Here is a 17,940-nt window from a genome sequence, read left to right on the forward strand (position 1 = left end):
TCATCATCAATGCTCTGTTCTGAGCCACTGGATTCACCATCCACATAAGAGTGACCTGCATTCACATCAAACATGGGCTGATCAACCTTCTCTTTTCCTTTTCGTGATAACTGCATACCACTATCTGCATTGCTTTGAGAAGATTCTCCTGATCTCAATCTGCCTGTCCATGGCGAAGAATGTGAACCACTGCTAGAGGACGCTCCAGGTCCACTAATATTTTGTGACTGCTGCTGTGAATTCTGTGTAGCATTACCATTTTGTGCATCTTCATCATCAATCACATTTACTGGTTTATACCAGCTACTCATCTCATAAAAAACAACATCTCTGCTCACTGTAAACTTACGAGTAGAAGGGTTATAGCATCTATACCCTTTTTGCTGCAGAGAGTAACCAATAAAGATGCACTTCTCAGCTTTTGGATCCAACTTGGATCTTAGCTCATCTGGCACATGTACATAGGCAATACAACCAAAAATTTTCAAATGAGAAATATCTGGTTTCCTACTAGTATACCTCTCCTCTGGAGTCATTCCATGTATTGCTGCAGTGGGAGTCCTGTTCATTATGTAGACTGCTGTAGCAACTGCTTCAGCCCAATAAAAATCTGGCAGATCTTTTTCATTAAGCATGGCACGAGATACCTCTCCAATATGCCTGTTTTTTCTTTCTGCAATTCCATTTTGCTGTGGGGTATGACTGCATGAATATTGCTGCTTTATGCCATGCTCCTGCAGGAACCTTGCAAACTCATTTGAGAGGTACTCTCCCCCTCCATCTGACCTTAGGCATTTTATCTGCAAGCTTGTTTCTTTTTCAACCATAGCTTTAAGAGTTTTGAAATGCCCAAAAACTTCACTTTTCTTTTTCATAAAATACACCCAAACTTTTCTGCTATAGTCATCAATAAAACTGACAAAATAATGACAGCCTCCAAGAGATGCAGCTTTAGTTGTCCACACATCAGAGTGAATTAATTCCAATGGCTTCTCACTCTCTTGAACATGTCTAGGAAATGGTTTCCTTGCATGTTTTCCAAACTGACAGGCTTCACATACCTTATGCATTTCTGCAACCTTGAATTTGGGCAATCCTGCAACAATATTTTGGGCCTGCATTGATTTAAGTCGCTGTACATTAACATGACCAATGCGTTTATGCCAGATATCAATATCTGCAACTACACCGGTCCCATGTGCAAACATTGCTGCACTCAATTCAGACATGTCTGCATCCAATGTAAACATTCTGCCCTTCTTCTTTCCTTTTGCTATCAAGCGACCTTTATTTTTCATATCCTCAACAAAGCATCCATGAGGATTAAATCTGACCTGCAAGCCCTGTTCAACCATTTGACCAACTGAAACCAGATTCTTGGTGATATTCGGGACATGAAATACATCGGACAGGTATTTCTTTTTCCCACCCTGCATAGACAAGGGAATTTTTCCAATCTGCACAATAGGATGTGCAGTATCATCACCAGTCTCCACAAATCCTGGTTTTTCCATTTTCCTTGCATCCTCCATCCATTCTGCATGACCTGTCATGTGGTTTGATGCACCTGAGTCAACATACCATACATCATTGCTTTCTTCTGCACTTGTCATAGAATTGTTCATGTGCTGTACCATGAACAAATGCTCATTTCTGTCATCACCCTGTCTACTAGAAGATGCATAATTCCCTTGTTGCAGTTTTCCATTCATGATGTCATTCTGCTTTTTATAGCAGTCTTTAGCCATATGACCCATTTTACCACAGTAGTAGCATTCAACATTACTGTTTGCATTTTGGCCTCTTTGCCATCCACCACGACCTCTTTGGCTCCCCCTGCCTCTAGAGTTACCACGTCCTTCTCCATAGGACTGGTTTTCTTGAGTTTGCTGCATATTCTGATTTCTGCCACGGCCTCCAAACCGGCCTCCTCTACCTCTGCCTCTACCTCTTCCAGCATTTGAGTAGAAGACAGCTTCTTTTGAAGTTCCTCCTGAAGAAGATGCACCACCATTTCTCTGTTCCTCAGAAATTAGAAGAGCAATCAACTCCTCAAAATCAGGAAATCTTTCACGAACTGAAATGGATGTCCGAAACTGTGCATAATCCTTTCCTAGACCATTCAAGGTCACGGAAACTAAATCATCATCTTCCACTGGCGACCCAATGGAAGCAAGTGCATCTGCAATCTTCTTCACCTTCATGTGGTAGTCGTTGATGCTCATACTTTCTCTTTGCACATTATGCAACTCTTGCTTGAGCTGCATTTTCCTGGCTTGCGTATTTGTGCTATACATTTTTGACAAAGTATCCCATGCCTCCTTTGGCGTACTTGCATCCTGAATATGCACAATCATAGAGTCTGAAATACTGATAGACAGCCAATACATAACTTTCCTGGCTCTCTCATGCCATGTTTTAAATGCCTGCATTTGTTGTTGATTGGGAACATCAGGAAGAACTGGTTCTTCTTCATTTCCTGCAACAAATTCCCAATATCCTTTTCCCATAAGGAAATTCGTCATTCTAAACTTCCATGCCTGGAAGTTGTTCTTGTCAAGCTTTTCAGTGACAATCTGTGAAAGAGAATCAGACGCCATTACAGAATACTGCAAGAAATTCTGTCACTGCAAAAAACACAGCTTCACCCTCACAAGGGCAAATCTGCAAAACTGGCGAAAGTGGTATTTGACCACACAGTCACTTCCTAGTGACGATTTTGCATAAACAGGAACCAAGGATGATTCTGAAACTCCCAATGTCTCCGCGCACAAGCATACGATGCAATTTCTACAGTAACTTTTCACCGACCTGTAGAACAGTGGTCGCACAGCATAAAACTGAGCCTTTTCTTAAGTGCGTGCAGAAAACTTCCGTCTGCAAAACAGGCCCCGAAATGGCCTCAAATCAAAAAAACAAGGTCGCCGAGGGCTAAAGCCCTCGCCCGCAGCATATACTGTCCTCTTGCTTCACCGCGAAGGGCGTCTCAACCTGAGACAATGCACTCCTGCAATTTCCGGCTGTGCTACCTGCAGAGATCTGCTCCCAAAACAGGAAATGAAAGCAACACTGCTCCTCTTACCAGACCACCGCGAGCTTGGCTTGCTTTCTTGAGCTCCTTACCACGAACAAGGCTCTGATACCATGTCAAGATTGTGGGAGAGAAGGAAGGAGTCTCGCTTGAAGCTTTCTTGCTTGCACAATGGGGGAAGACACACAAGGGTGGAGGCTGAAAACAGTTTTCCTCTTCTTAGTTGTGTAAGCCAAAAGAACTCAAGTACAAAGAAATAGAAGAACCCTCTATATGGGTCTCAAACCAAACTCAACTAACTAAGGTGGCATACTAACTGAGCCACGAACTAGAATAGATAAGGATAGCTATCATGTAGCTATTATTCATGGGCGGTGTACCAACCGCATCTGCAACCGACACGTCGGTGACATAAATACACAACGGTCACCCTGGCGTATCACGAGTGGAGCTCGATATCTCAACAGCTTTATAGACCTCTCGAGATAGCTTCTATTCGAGAATGCCATCAACCATTTGGCAATGCGACAACTCATAATGAGAGTCGTATCTAAGATATCCTAAGTGGTAATCCTAGAGACGCTCAGTGCTTGAAGGCTCCCATGTAGTAGCCAAAGCTTAAAAGTGATGGAACTTTCAGTTCTCAGCTAGTAGCGAGGCAAGAAAGTGCATCATGTGATATAGGCCACTAGGTTGTGCCTTGCCACGAGCAATGACTAAACCAGTCTTGTCATCGACAACTTTGACTGTGGTCGATGTAAAGAAGGCTGCTCACCCCAATTGGCAAAGTTGTTGAACAAACAATAAGCTCACCCCAAGTTGGGGGACATGATATATGTCTAGCGTAGCGTAATCTTGGCCCTCATCAGTGGCAAAATTGATGCGACCACAAGCTTGGTTCTTGATTGAGGAGTTGTTCCCTACTCTGACTCTCCTAGCTATCAGATGTGTGGTGAGAAAAATGTCATCTATAGGGGTCATGTGATGAGTAGCTCCACTGTCCACAATCCAAGTAGGAGCAGAAGTACTCGACTGTGACAAGTGGGTCTTTGCGTCTGTCTTCCCAAAAAACAGCTCACAAATGTGGATGAGACTTGTATTTAATGCCTCTAAGGAGATGATGTGGGCCTCTGTAGACCAATCGGACAAGCTCTCTGGAGTTGAGAACATTGTTGACTGTGATGGCTGACTAGTGGTAGCGTGAGTCTGAGCTTTCCATTGTCCCTGAGATTGGTTGCCACCACCTTGCTTCCCCTGCGGGGGGTTACCTTGCTAGGATGTGAGGGTCTTAGACTTGGGGTTTTGGCTGTGTGCCTTCTACCTTTGATTGACACTCGTTGTCAAACTGGCTAGCTTTTTGACAATGTTGACAATACCTATTCTTCTTAAGTACATTATGCCACCTTGGTTTGAGAGAGGATTGATTGTTGCCTTAGGTCTTACTAGATGAGGTTAGAGTGCAATTTTGAGATTTCTTACCCATCCCTTGCTGCCCGTTCTGGGAAGTGGCAACAAGAGCCCTTGCTATAGGAGATGACCCATGAAATTGATTAAATAGCCTAGCGTAACGCAAGAACTAACACTTAAATTCATAGTGTGGGCATAGAGGGTTATGAGATGACTTGCTGCACAAAGTTAAAATATTTCCTTGGTAGCTTTTGTAGGAACAACGTGACTTGGTCATCAGGGGACTTTAGGAGCCCCGTCGTAGAGAAGTCAGCGAGGAGTCATGGATACTTAAACAACTTGACCTTAAGGTTATCATTATCATCGATGGTGAAAATTTGAAGCTCATGGTCAAGATTAATTTGATAGGTCAATCAAGCCGCATTGCGGTCAATCAAGTGTGCCCAATGCTTTGACACTAAGTCAATATGTTGAAGCTGAAAATGAAATTCAGGTAGTAAACCTTGCATCAGCTCAGCTATAGCGGAGGCATCATGAGCCTTCCATAAGCGGATGACCTCATATGGAACAAGTGTGGGATTGAGTTGGGGTTTTAACCTCTGCATAAGACTCCATAGGTTTTGGGAGTCTAAGACATGCCTCATCAAATTAGACCAACTGGTGTAGTTAGACCTGTTAAAACGAGTCTTGCCATTGATGAATTTTTGGCCGATGATGAAGAGCTAGAACCATGAGGTATCGGTGGAGGTGGTGGTGGATAAGATGGAGGAGGATAAGGAGGGGGATAAGAAGTAGGGTAGGCAGAAATAGGCTGTTGATATCCAATGAGTGCCGATTGCTACGGAGGCACTAGAACAAAAGTGTTTCCATAAGATGCCAAAGGTAAAGGTGGAGGCATTGGGCCATGGTAGCTGTATCTAAGAGTTGGTTGGGGTACAACAAAATGATGAATGTGTCCACTAAGTAAAACTATAGAGGCAAACTGTGCTACCAAATGATCCACATTCCAAGAATGCCATGGAAGGGGAAACTCCAAAGTGTGTGTATGGGAGGATGAGCTCCCATCCAGGGACACCACCCGAATAAGAGAAAGAAGTCCTAAAGGATGTGCCTAATAGAGGACCCCCCAGTGTGATGTGTGGTGGAAACATAGGTGTACTTAATAGAGGTTGAAAGGAATGTGCAGCGGACGATGAGGGAGGGATGGGTGGGAGCCCAAATGGATTTATGATGGGTGAAGATGCGGGAAACATCATTGGTTTCTTTTGTCCATTAAATGCAAAAAAATGAGATGTACCTACTCCAGTATGACCATGAGAAAGAAAATCCTTTGAAGGAAAAGGAAGGGAAGGGATACCTACAAGTTCTTGCTTCTTTTGCTTACCTTGTCTGGAGTTTTTCAAAGAAATATCTATCTTCCTCATTACTTCCAAACCAAAAAATCTTATGTATTACCCCTTCTTCAAGAGGATCTCCCACCCCATGAGGATTAGAAGAATCAAATTGCATAGAATTAGAAACAAGATTATTCATACCTAGCATTGGAGAAAGGAAGTAAGATGGAAGTGGTGTGTAATTTGTGCCAGGTTCCACTTGAGGATGGCCAGTCTGTAGTAGAGATTTCATTGTACTTGCATGGTCAATAGTTTTGTGCACCGAATCTAAAGGAGGAAACATAGGCTTGCCTTCTATCTACTGTTGAGCCCTATGCATAAGGATGAGATTGTACTCATCGACTGAAATCTTGTACGGTCAATGGACTCCATGGTAGTCCTATGTCTCTTTACCCATGCTTGATCTTGCAAGGGCAAGCTTGGAGGTCCACTCCTACTTGTTTCTTGACATACTTGGCTATGGAGTCTGGAGTGGTGTGTCGGTGCTCGAAGTCATTTGAATCTTTTGTTGTTCTTGCTTTTGCGGATGAGCTCTCCGATCAAGTCCAAGGTTTCTCAAGGAGAACTTAGCTTTGATACCATGTGAAGTGAGGCTCTAAACACAAAAAACAGAATACCAATCGTACGAAAAAGCACAAATTGATAACATAGAACATAGTTAGGACTAGGGTAACTTAGAGACAATAATGAAATGAATGATTGCTGAATATACAATGCTCATGCAGCAAACACACTATGCAGAGAGTGAATATTGTACCACAAACTCTTGTATCTCGAGGATTAGGATAGGAGTAATGAGTTGGAGAGTGTCGCACTCTGAACGGATCTTGAAGCATAGCGAGGCAGCCTCCGGATGTCGAACACCAGCAAATGCAGCAGCAGGTGTGCTGGATCTGATGTAGACGCTAGTGTGCAGTAGCGAACACAAGCTGAGGAGAGAAAAAACAGCAAAACACAGTGTGTGCAGGCTGGGCGACAGTTGGCTGAGGTGAGAAATTGCCAAACGCAGCAGGGCGATAGCTGGAGGAGAGAGAAAACTGTCCATACAGCAGCAAAACAACAGTTGCCAGCAAGGATGATGATGTGGAAGGTTGACGTCAGCAGTAGTCGCCTGGCTATAATCAGCTTTGATTAGTGTGGAAAAGGTGGAAAGCAAGCACCTTACTGATGTAGACAGCAATGGCCAGCTTGGACTGCAATGTCCTCCGCATCCAAGGGGGTGGGCTGCAAGCTGAGAGACCTGAAAATTGCAAAAACAAGGTAAATAGAGTGGATGGTAGGCTGTCTATTTATAGAAATATTGGGAATATCCACTTAACTCTCTTGATTCATGTCCCATTTTAGGGTTTTAACTAAAATAGGCCTAAAATATGCATAAAATAAGCTGTTTTGGGGTTGTTTAAGTGGCTAAGTGCATTTCTTAGCTCAATCGCAGATGGGGTGAATGAGAAGTACCCAAAGAGGAAGAGTGAGATGCATATCTAGCTGGAAGCCTATGAAACAAATGGCTTCCAAGGTCACCTCAAGGAAGGTAAGAACTGGGCCTTGGGAGGAGAAGACTTCATGTTGGTTGAGAGTATGAAGCCTTGTCAAGGAAGGACAACCAAGGTAAGGACAGCTAAACGATGCAAGGATTAGGGACAACTTGATAAAAAAAGTTAGAAGCAACAAATACCACATAAGACATAAAATTACTCATGCATTATCAGAAAACCATCTCTAAGCATGAAGTACTGATGGCTTTGGCCATTGCAAAGTTGATCATATACATTTGCAAAATCCGCATTAGTAGCATACTAATCTTTCATGGCATCCAATTGAGGGTGATATACCATAATGACAACTGGAATCTGAGGCTTACATGACAATGAATCAACCACCAAATTCTTTTTCCCATCTATGTGCACCCTTTGAAAGTGAAACATAGATAAGAAGTTGGCCCATCTCATGTGCTTCTTAGACAACTTAGTTGGAGTCAAAAAATAGTGCAATGTTTGATGGTTTGTTTTGCATTGTGAAATCAGCCCTTAAGAGATGGTGTTTTCATAACGAAAGTGCATGACTTACAACAAGCAACTCTTTCTCATAAACGTGCAAATTCTTGTTTGCACCATGGAGAACTCTCATATACCACAACTGAGCCACCTTGCATTAAAACAGCTCCTATGTTCTACTGTTGAGGAGGCTCTAGCATAGGATGTTTGGTGCCATCTATGGAGGATGAGCTCGATTCTATTGAGCATCATGAGACTTGGGCATTAGTTCTATGTCCAACCAAGTGGAAGGTGATTGGTGTGAAGTGGATCTAGAGCAAATACTTGGGTGATTGCACCTTGAACAAGCTCAAGGTGAGGCTTTTGGCCAAGGGATTTGCATAGAGGGCAAGATTAGATTATTCAAAGACTTTCACTCGGACAGCTCATATGTCTACCATTCAGGCTGTTTTGGCTCTTGTTGCCCATCGTCATTGGCCCCTTTACTAGATGGACATGAAGTCTACCTTCTTGAACGACATTCTTCAGGGGGAGATTTATGTAGATTAGCCTCTAGGTTTTAGTATGCCTAGAAAGGAGGATCATATCTATTGCTTGTGGAAGGCTCTTTATGGCTCGAAGCAAGCTCCAAGGCTTGTTACCAAGATATTGATGAGTTCTTTCTTCAGAGTAGCTTTTGCGACGGTCAAACCACAACCCCAACTTCTACCATCAATTGGATGGTCTAGAGTGCGTCTTAGTCATCTCCTATGTGGATGACTTTATTTTGATGGGTAGCCACACAGAGCAGATGAACCATATGCGGCACATTTGCGCTAAGGGTTTAATAGATCGAATGGGATATCCTTTGAGCCCATGGACCTTGAGTCCAAGCTTTCTATTGGAGATGATTCCCTATTTGATGCTATCCATGAGAAGTTTTGAGCTAAAACATGCTTTACAGTTGATTAGCATGTTTAAACAGTCCCTAAACACGTTTAATTAATGAAAAACACAAATCTAGTGTGTGGTTCGAGAGAGTTTTAGTGGTCCCCCAAAACCCTAATTTTTGGGGCACCCTTCAACATCTATAAATAGACAAGCTGCCCACCATTCAACCTCATCCTTTTGTGTAGGTTTCTCACTCTACTATGTAGATTTTAGCCATTAGATACCTACTATCTACTATCCAGCCATCACCGATTGTAACCCATCACTATCCAGTCCTAGGCGGCCTGTTTTCAGCCATCGCCGTGCTATTTGGATGTCTCCATTTGCTATGTTATCATAGCACTTGATAAGCCAACGTTTTCAGCGTTTGGTGCTAGGACTATTGCCACCTCTCCCATTGGGCGACTGTTACAGTACCTGGGTTTTTGCTGTCCAACAAGCTGTCTACATTAGCAAACACCTCTCCTATTGTTGCCTGACAATTTTTTGCTTCGGGTGATTAGTTTTCAGCCTTCCTCTGGTGGTACACTACTGTATTTACTAGATTTTAGTCTCTGACTGTTGTGTTTTGGCGACCAGCTCGTTGCCCTTCATTATTCAGCACTCTCTCATCTTAGACTAGTGGTTACTGCACTTGGGATCCATCTCCAGTGGATGTCCCTCTTTGACACTGCATTGCTTTGCCCTTGGGCATTCTATACACTCTTACATTCATTTACAGCATTCATTCACTTCAGATTTTCTTCTCTCTGTGTTTGTCTTTGTGTTTGAGTTTTGAGTTTTTGCGTTTTGCATTTTGCGTTTAGGGTTTGAGTTTTGCTTGTCTTTGTTTGAGTCTTTGTGTTTTAGTCTTGGTTGTACATGCATTGTTTTCTCAGTGCAATCCCTAGCATATCTTCACAAGAAGTGCATTGTTGGTTCCCTTATTTGGCTCATTTTTACGAGGTTGGATATCTCTTATGTGGTGGCTTTATTGTGTTTTTCTATGCAGACTTATTGTAGGGTCACTAAAGAGCTACTCTACATGTTTTGCACTATTTACAGGGGGTCAATTTTACAGGATCATGCATGGAGAGGGAGCCACTTTTGAAGGTTGGAGTGATTGATTAGGCTGGAGATGTTGACTCTCGATATTCTAATACAGGATTTGCTCTCCCCCTTGGATTGGGAGCTATCACTTGGGGAGCAAGAAGCAGCCTACTGTGGCCCTATTATCAATGGAGGCAGAATATTGTGCACTCTGCTCACCACAGAGGAGATGGTATGGCTCCATTGCATGTTGGTGGAGATTGGTTTTCCACAGACAGGCCCTATATTGCTACAAGCCAACAACTAGAGAGCTCTTGAACTTGGTGTTTCATGCCCACATGGAACTCATTGAGGTCTAGTACCATCATGTGCGAGAATGGATAGGGAGTCCAAGCCGGTGGGACAAGGCATTGGATATTCATGAAGCTTTTGTCTCAAGCTTCTATGTTGCAGCAAATGAGATTGTTAGGCCTTTAGTCACTCCCAAGAATCTGAGAGGGGGTGTTAGAACTGCATATCTTTTATGCTGGCCATCTCTTGGTTGTGGGTACCTACAACTATCATGTGCGGGAATGGATAGGGAGTCCATGCTAGCGGTGTTTTACTGTCACATGGAGGACAATGCATCGGACCTATTCACGAAGCCTTTGTCTCAAGCTTGCTCCATCACACAAGATTGTTAGGCCTTCAGCCACTCCCCATGATCTGAGAGGGGGTGCTAGCATTACCTGTCTTTTATGCTGGTCATCTCTTGGTTGGGAGCTTTGGCAGTCTGATGAAGACATTGGAGCTTTGACAGCCCTTCCATTTCATTTTGCTGCCTGTCATTTCTGTTTGAGTGTCTGCACTGTGTACAATGATCTGTTTCAGTGCATTTCAGTCTTGGCCTTCCAGGCTGCATTCACACTGGTGCTGCAGCATTTATGTTGGGCTGGCAGTTTCTCACAGGTCGGCTACATTAAGTCCAGCTGCCTGAATTAGGTTGGCTGTATGAAGTGCAGTTGCCTGGATCAGGTTGGCCAGTTTTGGGGTGGATCTGCTGTAAATAGCAGCCCCCCTAGTTGCTGTTCTCCATTCAATCTTCTGCCAGCACTCTCTCTCTCTGTTCAGCCTGCATCATTCTCCTCCATCAGCCCGATCTGGTGCGCTCACTGATGTATATCAGCCGTGAGCAGGGACCGATCAGTCTAGCCTTGCATTCAACATTCATTTTCAGATTAGTTCAGTCCATTCCTTCTATTCTCTGTGTTCTTTTCAGTTTCTCTCTTCCCTTCTCTGTCAGTGTTCGTGCGTATCTTCCATTGTGTACCCTCACACCCACACCACCCGCTTCCCCAGTTCCCTGCTTCCTTGCATCTCCCCTCTCTTTCCCTTCCCCCTTTCTTTCTTTTTCTCCCTTATAATCTGTGTTTGTGGGTTTGATTACCTATCGCCAAGATTGATTAAAAATTCATAACTATTGAAAATAATTAGTAAATGTTTGCATGTTGATTCTTTAGTTGGCTGATAGAAGTTATGCTGCTCCTTTCATGTGGGATCTGGATGTGATATTGCTATGAACTGAGTGGGTGAAAGGCATGCATAATAATCTGAATGTTAGACTTCTTCTTCTGCAGGGCTACACTCGAAGATGAACCAGCATTCAGAAGAGGAAAAGAGAGATTTTTATGTTCCTTTCTCTGCACCTTTCTCAATGCAGCAATCTGAGAGGCTTATGTCGAAGGATTGGATTTCTGATATTGGCATGCAAAGGAAAATCTTCTGCAATAGATCATTGAACATGAGAAGCATTGTAGCAGTGGGTTTTGATATGGACTACACTCTTGCACAATATCGGCCTGATACATTTGAGTCTCTTGCATATTATCAAACTGTCAAGAAACTCGTTTTTGATCTTGGATACCCTCATGAGGTCTTTTTCTAGCTCTACTTTCTAGAGTTAGTTGGCTGGTTGTATACACATTTTGTTTCCAGAAAAAGTAGTTTTTACTTTTTGATCTGCCATTTGCCAAAACCAACTGGTTCTTATAATGTTGTGATAAAGCGACCTTGGTCCTTAGATAAGGATTGTTTGTGTATCCCTCACTTTTAGAGGGTAATGAATATCATGGTTTTGTTATCTTGCTATTGGTTGTCATCACAAAGGGCAGACTTGGATTATTCAGAGACATTTGCAGCTACAGCCTATATATCTACTATTTGGGCTATCTTGGCTCTTGCAGCTCATCACGGATGGCCGGTTTACTAGATGGATGTGGAGTATGCCTTCTTGAATGGCATTTAGAGGAGGAGATTTAGGTTGCTGAGCCTCCTGGTTTTCTTGTGCAAGGGAAGGAGGATTATGTTTATAGATTGCAAAAGGCCCTCTATGGCTTGAAGCAAGCTCCTAGGGCTTGGTATGAGCGGATTGATCGATTCTTTCTACAGAGTGACTTCTATTGCTTAGATCATGACCTCAATCTTTATTACAAGGTTGAGAGTGACAGGTGTGCTTTGGCTATCTTGTATGTGAATGGCTTGCTTATCACAAGGAGCATAGTTGCTTGGAGTTTTGGAAACTAAGAAATAGAAATGCACTTCGGAGCTGCAAAATGAAGTTTTGGCTCAAGCTTGAAATAACAAAATGGGAAAATGGATTTTATGTCTATTTCTAGGGATATTTTAATTACGCCAAAATACTTGAATTCCTTAAGAATATAGAGTATACATGTAGCATTAGAAGAGTTGATGAGTATACACGATTCTACCAAAGTTTGCAAAATCAAAATCCATGAGTTTCAGAGACTTTCAACATTAGGATTCAAAACTCAATATAAAAGTTTGCAATAGGCCATGACTAATGATGTCAACAATGAATAGTCATACACTTATATTATCATTTATGTCATATAGACTCAAAAGGGAGAGTACTCATTTAATAATGACACAAAAAATAAATACATGCAACATCATCCAAATGCCAATGATCCGTGCACATGATCAATCAGTCTACAAAGTATAGTGTAGAATGTAGTGCCAAAATGATCACAATCTCAATTCTCAGATCTATCTAGTATGAATAATGATATATCTACTATCATTTATGATTTAAAGAGTCCATGTATCATTCAAATTTGAGGAAAAACAATTGTAAATTCGAGGGAAAATAGCTACAAATAGTGTGGACAAGAAAGGAAAACGATTAGGCAGTTGAAGGATGAGGGATTTAGGGTTTAGGGCTGTAAATAGCAGGAGATCTACAAGGGGGGAAGCGAACAATAGTGGCAGCTAAGGAGAGTGAGCAGTATTAAAAGAGGGTGGAGAGTAGAGGAAAACATGTAAAAATTGCACGCAAGGAGGTAGAATGATCAAAACAACCCGAAATTCGGGTTTTTCCCCTACCTGTCTTGAAATGCGCATCTTGAAACACATTTCGGATAGGAAATATTTTGGATTATTTTTGTTTTTGTTTTTGTTTTGGGCAACTAGGATAGGGAGTGACTCTTTCTCTGGTGGATTGGGCTTGAGAGATTTAGTGACAGGTTTTTGACATGACAAACCTTGGACTCTAGTTCTTGCTCGGTCTTGAGATTTTTCAGATGACACACAACATTTTTATTTCCCAACACAAGTATATCTTCGAGTTGCTTTCGGAGTTTAGTATGACTGAGTGTAAGCCTTTTTTATGCCCCATGGACCTTGAGTTCAAGTTGGTCACTATCGAAGATCCCCTACCAGATGCTACTTAGTATAGGTGCCTTACTGGCTCTTTGATTTGACTTATCCATACTTGGTTGGTAGCATTGCTGTTTTCTTTCATGAAGACACCTTCTTAGGCTTATTGGAGAGCTGTTGTGCACATGTGCTGCTATCTAGAAGAGACTTGATCCTATGGGATCATGTATGGAGAGGGGGCTACTCTTGCTAGACAGAGTGACTCAGATTGGGTAGGAGACATGGAGTCTAGACGCTCCACTATATGTTTTGCTTTCTCCTTTGGATCGGGAGCTACCTCACGGAGCAATAAAAAGCAGCCTACCATGGCTTTATCTTCTTTGAAGGTAGAGTGCCGTTAGTGGTGGCCTATTGTCCCATGGAGGACAATGGAGGGGACCTCTTTATCAAGCCATTATCTCAAGCTTTTGTGTTTCATCACATGAGGTCTTGACTCTTCTTAGGATTTGAGAAGGGGTGTTACTTTGAATTTTGTCAGTTTGCCACCTCTTGGTTGTGAGCTCCATTAGAGCTTGATAGAGACATAGGAGCTTTGTTTCAGTCCATTCTGTTTTTGTGCATCTCTTTCTAAGTATGTTTATGGTGTGTTCACACTGGTTCCAACCATGTTACATTTCTTTTTTAGTGGCCAGAGTTAGGGGTGGCTGCATATTATTTTGCATCAGCTATTTTTCACATTTATGACAGCTGGTTGGCTAGTATTTTACTAGCCAACTATAGTAGATTTATCATTTGTTGCAGGTTGAGCATAGTCTAATCTTCAGCCCTCCTCCATCTCTGGTGCTGCCATTTGTCATCAGCCTGATTTGGTGCCCTCATTGACACCTTAAGTTGCGTGTAGGAATTGATCGGGTTGTGCCATTGTAGTATAGATTTATCACTTCATTCTCTTCTCTTTCATTGTCTCTTTCTTTTCTTTTCTCTACATATGCGTGATTCTCTTCCATCATGCACTCTCACAAATTGCTGCTGTAAATTAGGGCTTTAGTAGTAAAAATCATTGTTGTTCAGCCTCTTCTCTAGCTCATGCACTTGAGTATGCTCTCTACTCCCTCTCCTAGCCTCTAGCCAGCCTTTCCTCAGCTGCATGGGCTGTTGGGTATGGGAGTTGTGTGTGATTAGTAGGCTATGGTGGATGGAACTCCAGGAGAGAGAGAGAGAGAGAGAGAGAGAGAGAGAGAGAGAGAGAGAGAGAGAGAGAACTCTTGCATGTACCCAAACTGAAAGATAGATTGATAATGATAGATGTGATATGTGGGATGCAAGTACAAGTGATAGGGCCTGAATATATAGGCTAACATGCGTAACTCACCCTTTGACCTTTATTTAATGCTAAGTTGTGTAAAAGTGTTCACATCTAAAGACTCACTGTTACACACAATAATATGCGTTCACACATGAGGATAATAAATCTAACAAACTCACTTTCGAGCCACGGGTGACTAAACCTGTGACATGAACTATATGAAGAAGGAAAAGGGAAGGTTGTCATTGAAGAGGTAGTGCCTAATCCCATACAATGATTCTAGAAAAGTGAGAGAGATGCAATGTGAGGATGGGCATGACATGGTCTATCGAGAAGCTCAAGAACCCAAAGTAAGACATGGTTCTGAGGTGTGTGTGTATGGCTCAGAGGTTGATTAAAAGCCAACGTGGCTTAGAGGCACTAGGCACATGACTAGAGGTCAAATACATGGATATAGCTTTCAGGATCAACTTAGAGGTCATGTGGGAAGTAGTTCCCCCCCTGGGAAATATAGCTCCTAATAGAATCTTAAAGGAAAAGTACAAATCGTTTTGGATAAAAATCCAGGTAGTGTCCTACACAGTAAATGGATGTGTTTGGAAAGGTCTTAGCGTATGCATTGGAATAGTCATTGTCTAATTTCATAACACATTATTGATTGATTTATTTAGTTATTTATTATCTTATTCAAAACGCATACTAATAGGGTTCATTATTGCCAAGGGACAATGATTGAGTGGATACATTAATGGCCTTGTTGAAGTATTAGTAGTAGTAAATTGGGTGTATTGCTTGTCTTTCTTCTTGTAGCATTGGTCAACAGTGTGGCCAATATACTTGCATTATGGACACTTGGGTGGTTGTTTCTTGGTGTAGAAGGTTGCTGGTGTTGTGTTAGCATCTTTGCTATGCCTTTTGTCATCCCAAAGAGTGGCAACCATCTTCTTGTATTTCATTTCATAAGCCACCTTGATAGCAATCACAGTTTTATGGAATTGTGCTTCTCTCATCAAGATATTAAGAAGTACAACCTTTATATCGTCATCATCTAGATGACTATTGAGAGTGGTTAATTGTTGATAAAGGAGACTTAAATGATTGAGATGCTGCTTAAGAGTCTCCTTATGATTGTAGGAGACACTAAACAATTGTATCTTCAAAAATACATTGGAATTATTAATATCTCCCCAAATGTGACTTGAAGGCCATCCCATACCTCTTTTGCTATCTTTGTGAGATCAAGGTGATGAAGAAGGTTGTTAGAAAGATTGAGCATGATGATGATGAGGGCACTCTCATTCTTCTTGAGCCATTTTTGATGAAGTTGTGGGTTGCCTCGAACGTGCTCTAGCTCGTTAGTGGATACGATCCTCCATACACCTTGTCGCATAAGTATGAGCTGAATCTTTGTCTTCTAGATAGAGAACTCGACACTCGAGAATCTTTCAATTGTGATGCCATATCTTGACATTTCAATGTTAGATGCCAAGAAAGGAGGCTTAGTTTTGAAAAGCCCCAAATTTTATGAAGGAAAATTTAAGAATTTTGAACATAGTTGAAAACCCCCGAATTTTGGTTAAGAAATTTGAGAAATTTCAATAGAAACAGAAATGCCCTTTGTCCAAGGCTCTTGACATTATATGCATGTGCATTGGCTCTACATCGACCCGAAAGCCGCATAGCCTTGTGTCAATCTATCCTTTGTTGCCTCCTCAAAGTGAATCTTGGCCTTGAAATGTAATCTCCAAGTAAACATGCCTTTGGACCACCTCCACTATCTCCTCTCCATATGTGAAATTGGGTACTCATCCGTCGAATCCACTAGGAGAAAGTGTTAAACACCATAACATTGGTTTCCCCAAGATTCATTGTGAGATCCCTATCTTGACAATTCTGTAGTGCATCTAGGTGGTGTTGCAGTCCCTTTGGTGTGTTGGAGATGAGGATAATGTCATCAACATACAATACTATGGGTATCAAATCGCGCGCCACCACTGTTTCACCCCAATGGTGTTGGTGATCTCCTTCGATAGCCCTCTCGGTGCTTGTACTTGTCCTGTAACAGATGCGTATAGTGCTAGTATCCCCCATCTCATCTCCATTGGGACCTCTAGCTCTTGCAGTCTTTGCATGTGCCTAGCATATGGTACTGTGTCAAAGGCCTCATGAAAATCCACAAAGCAGCATTATGCTCCAGTCTCCCTAATACCTTGCTCTTCTCGATGATGGCTCGAAGTATAGGGATATGATCAAGAGTAGAGTAGCACCTCCTAAACCTTGTATGTCCACATGCTTGATGGTGGTGCTTCTCTGCCCATTTTCTCAGCTCATGCTCTAGTATCAATCCATAAAGTTTGGCTAGCATGTGGCGAATCATGACTACCCTATAGTTTGTAGCAACCATGGGGTCTCTTGCTTTCAGGATTGGTACCATAGTATTAGCTGACCAACTAGCAAGGTCCCTTCACACACACACACACACACACACACATAGAGGATGTGTGAGGCTCAGTGCTGAGCCATGTTCTGTGTATTTACCCTGTACCTTGCCTCGCCAATTGCCAACCTTTTTCTTCTGCAGACCTACATGCTTGTTGTTGTTGTTGGGTTTCATTCACGCCTACGCTCACAGAGGAGTGTTGGTGATCTCAGTAGGATACTAGGACACTTTTTACTCTCAGTACGAGAGGTTTTTTTCCCCGGATTTATTCTCTTTATTTTATGTGCCTATGTTACACATTTTCGGGCACTTATCATGTTGCACACACTTTGTGTGTGAACACCCTCTTACAACCCTAAGGTTTAAGGGTTGTACCTTGTACTTTCATTTTACACTTTCAACCTATTGGGTGTTGTGCTTCCACTCTCCACACTGTCTATTCCACTCTCAATTGAGCTTCGATCCACTCCAACTCCCCTTTTTTATGATTTCCAGGTTGGTCCTGCAAGCACATTGCTCTTTTGCTCCTTTTTTGGCATTGTTTATTATGACAAATCAGGGAGGTGATGTATTTACCTATGTATCCAAGGAGGACAGGTTGGATGGTAACAATTATTCAGTCTTGTCCTTCATGATGAATAATGTGCTAATTGTGAAGAATCTTTGGGACTATGTCAGTGGTGAAGAAGTCAAACCCGGCGTTGTGGCTCCAGCTACTCCTCCTCTAGGAGGACGTGGACAACGAGCAACTCAGC

General features: G+C 42.3%; 1 protein-coding gene across 3 annotated transcripts in view; it reads left to right on the forward strand.

Annotated features, from left to right (window-relative positions):
- LOC148016250 (uncharacterized) overlaps nt 1-17,940 on the forward strand; it is a 162,359-nt gene that overhangs the window by 11,724 nt on the left and 132,695 nt on the right. For all 3 annotated transcript variants that reach the window (XR_015688192.1, XM_087664865.1, XM_087664866.1), the window contains exon 3: nt 11,402-11,697. Coding sequence is in view for 2 of the 3 variants with exons in the window: in XM_087664865.1 (XP_087520991.1) it covers nt 11,402-11,697 (296 nt within the window). In the remaining variant the exon portion in view is untranslated. The remainder of the gene's footprint in view (nt 1-11,401; nt 11,698-17,940) is intronic.

The sequence above is a fragment of the Lygodium microphyllum genome, chromosome 23 (assembly GCF_053477565.2).
Source record: "Lygodium microphyllum isolate KBCC chromosome 23, Lygodium_microphyllum_v1.1.10, whole genome shotgun sequence".
Classification (NCBI taxonomy): Eukaryota; Viridiplantae; Streptophyta; class Polypodiopsida; order Schizaeales; family Lygodiaceae; genus Lygodium; species Lygodium microphyllum.